Source organism: Dendroctonus ponderosae, unplaced genomic scaffold, assembly GCF_020466585.1.
Source record: "Dendroctonus ponderosae isolate FM_Combo_2020 unplaced genomic scaffold, Dpon_F_20191213v2 Dpon_F_20191213_3, whole genome shotgun sequence".
NCBI classification, from domain to species: Eukaryota; Metazoa; Arthropoda; class Insecta; order Coleoptera; family Curculionidae; genus Dendroctonus; species Dendroctonus ponderosae.
Genome location: NW_026018508.1, coordinates 2,471,118 through 2,476,828, shown reverse-complemented (window position 1 = coordinate 2,476,828; position 5,711 = coordinate 2,471,118). Strand labels below are relative to the sequence as shown.

General features: G+C 33.0%; 1 protein-coding gene across 5 annotated transcripts in view; it reads left to right on the top strand.

The window, feature by feature from the left end:
* LOC109534600 (protein ITPRID2) overlaps window positions 1-5,245 on the top strand; it is a 10,563-nt gene extending 5,318 nt beyond the window's left edge. Inside the window, exons 3-6 of one of the 5 annotated variants that reach the window (XR_007281229.1) lie at window positions 3,003-3,168; window positions 3,645-3,712; window positions 4,463-4,687; window positions 4,817-5,245. Coding sequence is in view for 3 of the 5 variants with exons in the window: in XM_048665271.1 (XP_048521228.1) it covers window positions 3,003-3,168; window positions 3,645-3,712; window positions 3,879-3,918 (274 nt within the window). In the remaining 2 variants the exon portion in view is untranslated. Of the gene's footprint in view, window positions 1-3,002; window positions 3,169-3,644; window positions 3,713-3,878 lie in introns of all 5 variants that reach the window. The other 4 variants (XR_007281230.1, XM_048665272.1, XM_048665271.1 and 1 more) reach the window with 4 other exon arrangements.
* The last annotated feature ends 466 nt before the right edge of the window (window positions 5,246-5,711 follow it).

Here is a 5,711-nt window from a genome sequence, read left to right as displayed (position 1 = left end):
TATCTCCGAGTTAACGTATGCGTTTCCGACCCACTTATCCATCAAACGTTAAAAAGGAAAAAAATTTTGGATGCATAAAGTGAGGTGCCCTTATACGAATAGTCTATTAGTTAGAAAGAGAGAGTTAACATCAAACCAACGAAGGTTCTAAATCATATGCACCACCGCCACATGTGCACGTGTTGACCATTTGGGCCACCTACTTCCATACTTGTCTGTTCTTCCATACTTGACATAATTTTCTTAAGTTTCACTTAAAAATGCTGACAATCTTAAGGTATTTTCGGCGAAAGTTTATGGAATAAATTTCGAATCCTTTGTCGCTTTGTAAAAAGTTTTGAAATTCCTTTTCAGCTTCCTACTTCCATACTTGTCTGTTTATGATTTGCATTCACTTTCAATTTCGTTCGTTATTGTTCTTGACCTATCATCTCAAACACGTTCAAAGGAGCATGTACAGAAGAGGCAAAAAAACAACCCGCAAACAATTTGAAAATTTAGTAGAGTTTGTGGAGGAAAATAAAGTTTATTTTCAAGACCATTTTCCAATTGTTCTAATAAAGCTAACCTTATAAGACCACCAAAAGACATATTTTTCTTTTAAATTAAAAACAAATAATAGCTAAAAGACAAAACTACGCTCTGATTAAACACCATTGTTTTATTTATACCCCGAAGTTAACTTCGAGGGATGCACGTTAAGCGGCATTTGATGCTGTTATTCTGAAGCGCTATTTCTTCATATAACGTTCGTCGATAGCGTGCTCTTATAATATAAAGGTTTTACTGATACAACACACCAGTTAGAGCCACATAACGTGTTTGACGGATAACATGCACGTTAAAGTTAACGTGAGTGATACAGCACAGGGTTGAATGGCGCTAAACAGGATATGGTTTCCAGCACTCACCAACGCAAAAACAGCCAACATAATGCGCAGGCTCCAATGACAAAGGCCACGTCATCGCAACCGGTGCATAATTAAGGACTGCGCCCGAGGAATCGCATCGAAACAATGTAAGCGTTCAAGCAAACCACTTCTGAACATGCAAGCCACTCGTGCTTGCGAAACGTCAGGAAGAAATTCTACCGAACGACGGTAGAATTTCTACCTAAAAACCCGAAAACCCCATTAGTTTCAAGGAATGGCCTCGAAAGTATATCTCTTTTGATGAAACTTACATTATTGGATACTACGTGAAAAAGTGCTTTGGAAATGTTTGCGTAGAAAGTTTAAAAAAATCACAGGAAAAGAGTTAGAGGGCTTTTCGAAAAGTGCAGATTTCTGGGAAAGACGCTGTATCTCGGAAAATGTTAGAGAAATTGACATACGGTTTTCGTCATTAATTTTGCCATGCGAATCTAGGCTCATACACCGATATCATTTTTTGGTATAGAAATGAGAGTACATCTGGTATAGAAATGAGAGTTTCAATTTAAAAGTATCCAATTTGGCCCACCTTGCACACATTGAAATACATGAAAACTGTATTATTGCTTTGAAAACTTAATTAAATATCTTAATTTTCCCACATTCATAAAACATAATGCTTCGCAACTGGTTAAAGAGACAACATTTCTATTTGCCGTTTAGTTTCACATGTTATCATTAGGCATGGGTAACTCAGTGAATTTTTACGAGCTGGCGCAGTGATTCCGAAATGGCTTGATGCGTCAACACAACGCAGCAAGCACCGGCACAGTAACTCGCCGTTACTGATAAAGAATGCTGTGAAGAGTGATGTATGTGAAGAACCTTTTTTTTGTTAGGTGTCAAAATTCGAGTCCCGGGCCTCGAAAAGCTTTAATTCGCCCCTGGGTTTAATGCTCAAAGTGCGGCACAGTGAGACGCGATTAGTTATAACGAAAAACTCAGAAACGAAAAATATTTTACAAGTTCAGAGTTTTGCACTCAGCAACGAAGAGTGCGCTCTAAATGCCGTTCTTTTTTTTATTTTCAAATTTTATCATCGTTGCGCTCAGCAACTCAAGCTGTTCCTGGACTCATTTTGCATCACGTTTTTCGAAAATAAATTTCGCAGAAAGTAAAAATAATCTACAAGTTCAGAGTGGTGCGTTCAGTAAAGAATAGTGCGCTCTAAATGTCGTTAAAATGTCTTCAAACCTTTAAACATTCATTCAAATCACCTAAATACTCGTTCAGCAGTGTTAACAATTTTGAACCATCTTGTGGAATGTTTCTGTAAAGATTTCATGTTAAAAATATCATACTGCTTTTTTTGCTCGATCTGCTCGATTTTGTTAAAATATTGTTTGTAAATTAATACTAAGTAATGTATCATTAAATATATTAGGATTTTTTCATTGTGTCTTCGAAGTATTGGACCTAATTGAGCGTTTTTTTTTTATTGATTTGGCTTATTTCGTGTGCGTATTCAATTCGAACAAAAATTACTCTTTCCTTTTCCGTTAACTATTGATGTGGTGGATGATCGATCTAAAAATTGTGTCGCTATGTGCAAAAAATATCTAAATGTTAAATTCGTAATGACATCGAAGATTTCTAAGCAAAGTATCAAAAAACAGCAAAAGAATTAAAAATACGTTAATGCATGTTTGAACAACTAACTCTAAATGTAATAAATTAAGAGTTAACGATAGTTTTTCGTTTTTTAACTTCAAAATAAATCACTTTATACATCAAGTAATCACTCGATTTCCGATGTTCCCAGTTTGTATTCTTCTAGTCAGATACTAATTAATGTATTTAAGTTGTCCTTTGAAATATGCTCACTGGTAGTTTTGTTTGCTCACTCTAACTATTGTAATCCGGTTCTCTATCTGTGCACACAACTCTAAGAGCACCTTCCAACTTGCCGCATTAATCGCAAATGTTCAGGCAAAATGAGAGTCCTCTCGTATGTCTCTCGCAATACTACGCGTATAATTCATCTCGTAATTACATTGTTGTATTGTGCATGTAAAATTTTATAAAAATAGTTAGTTGAATAAGMGTTTAAATTCGAGACCGGGGTTTTAGAGATTCGTCTTTTCAATCAGATGATAGCCATTGCAGCAGTATAGAATCAGTCTTAGAACTTAGAAAGCCGGACCCAGAAGAAGTCCTGCTTGGATTAGGTTTTGGGCCTCGAAGAAATTCAAATTACATAGGAAGGATACCGGCCAGATTTTTACAACCATCTAAGGTAAAAATTAGAACATAAATGAAACCATATTTTAATTTCGAAAATCGTTGAATTATAAACGATAGTACAACAGCGTGCTGTGTGCAAACATAATCTTTTATATTACTTATACACACACTTTGAAAAGTCGTGCATCCCGAATAATTTTGTTAGTGAAAAATATTCACTTCATACAAGAATAATCTAATAAATAGTATGAATTATTTTATATTAAAATTCATTACATGGATACGTAGAATTGGATCTACTACTATCTCGTTACTATCATTGACTAGATTTTTCTTTGCTGTTTGCTGTCATTTTGATCTAATTGTCAATAAATTAAATTTCGAAAATAAATTCGATTTCATAGTTGTAAAGTAAACCTTACAGTGTTTTTGAGCTAACAGTTTTTCGCTTTATTACCTGAATGCATACTATATTATGGAAAGCAGTTTTGAGCGACACATTGGATAATTTGTTTTGTTGCTTTATAGTTAATTCCTCATATAGACATTAACAAATTCCTTGAGCGCTATGGAGAGAACTATGCAGATTTACCCCAGTAAGTTAAAACCATTCGTTAAGTTCTTATCGTCCTTAATAAATAAAGTAACTGTCTTTCTACGCTTTTGTTAATGTTAATCTCTTGATGCTTTTCCTAGAGTTTCGGATGAATATATTAATTTGGATTTAAACAAGTATGAAGTAATACCATCTAAATTTTTTAGGTCAGCGCCTCCATCTCCAGCCAAATATAGTCCAAAGTAAAATTAGAGTTCAGATTATATTAAAAAAATTAATCCATTGCCATCATATTGCTATAATCTCAACACATTACGAATTACCATTGTATTGGACATATCGAATTAGTATCTTCAACATATTATACGTCCTGAACAATTTTTTATAGGGTTATAGTAAATTTGACCACTCCAGTGGGGGCTCATAAAGGAGCACTCTGGAAACATTTTGTCAATCCACAAATTTAAAATTTGTACATAAAAACCTGTTTCGCCTTGCTCCAAAAATATGCTTTCTTTAATTTGGACTGCCTAGAAGATAAAATGGACTTTATTACGCCATCTTGAATCTTCGAAAAGTTGATGAACGTAGCTTGTAACTAATTGTGTCGGTAATTTATTTTAGTTTAGCAGACAAGACAATAACGATATCAAAACAGTTTAACATTGTACCCTTTCAAAAAGTCAATTTGTTTATCAGCCAAGGTAAAAAAGTATGGCATGTCTTTGGCAAATATATAAATTAAAATAGTGATTTGTTATTCCAATTTTGAGGAAACTGTTAATTTTAGGAATGGTTGTTCCTAGAGAAAAATAGATACGAAGTGCTAAAATTGTGAGCCGCCACTGGACCAAAACATTCCACAAATATTGCTCATAATTGTTTAGTATCTTAAGCTCAAGTCATTCCTAGTTCCTAAACGAACATTTATACAATGTATGGAATTTACTTGCCTAAAGCATTTCGTGCAGTATGGGACAACTGTGAAAAAATCTAATGCGATGGTGCAATCAATGAATCAAAAATGTACGTTTTGAAAGTATACATGTAATATTAATTAATTAATTATCTGAGATTTATGAACATATATGTAAAGGCGGTGTTGCTTCGTTGGTAAGAAATGTGGGGCGTCTCTTTTTTTTTGGAAGGAATTTTTTTTCGAATTTCGTATCGGAAAAATACATTTTTCCCATCTTGCAATACCAATTACAACTTCAGACCAATAAAAATAGTTAGGATTATTATTAACCGTCAACATCGCCCTCGTCCGAAATGTAAATATTCTTGTTAATAAACTAGTGTTTAAATTGGACCACTAGTTACAAATGTCAATTTCTTTGAACATTATACACTTATATATATTTCTATGTATGAAATTAATAATTCAAATTGTTGCAATTGAGATATTATATTGAGAATGTTTGTAGGTTGCTCAATGTTATATAATTTATACGTATTGTTTTTTCCTGGTAAAACGGTATTTATTACATTTGATAGCAGCTTGCAATATAATTGTTATGACTAATTCTAGGGATACTGATATATCCAAATAAAAACTATATTTACCGCTAAAGGACAAGTTAATATTTGCTCAGTAATATGCTAGAATTATTGAATTTGCGATCATTTATAAAAAAAAATGCAGAGAACGAAGAAAAACTTAATGCAAAAAAGTTAGTTCTAGTCTAATATAACTCGAATGAAAATGGCAAGATCAAAGAGCATAATAAATCTATAAACATTTGTCAAAATAGTTCTTAAATGAACATTAATCTGTTCCGGGGTCCGATACGTTTTTTTATTTTAAAATTTAAGTATTGTGTGTATAAGAACTTTTTTGTCAGAAATAGTAATTTCCTCCAGCCTTTTGTCATTTTCAATTCAAAATCCTGCATATCGACAGCAACATAAGATGTGTTGTAGAAATGACCATTATGAATATTCAAACTGATTCCTCAGTGATTGTGATTCGTCAAACTTTGTAGTTAAAAAATATAGATATTTTTTCACTACAATAACTTTTATACAAACAATAATAT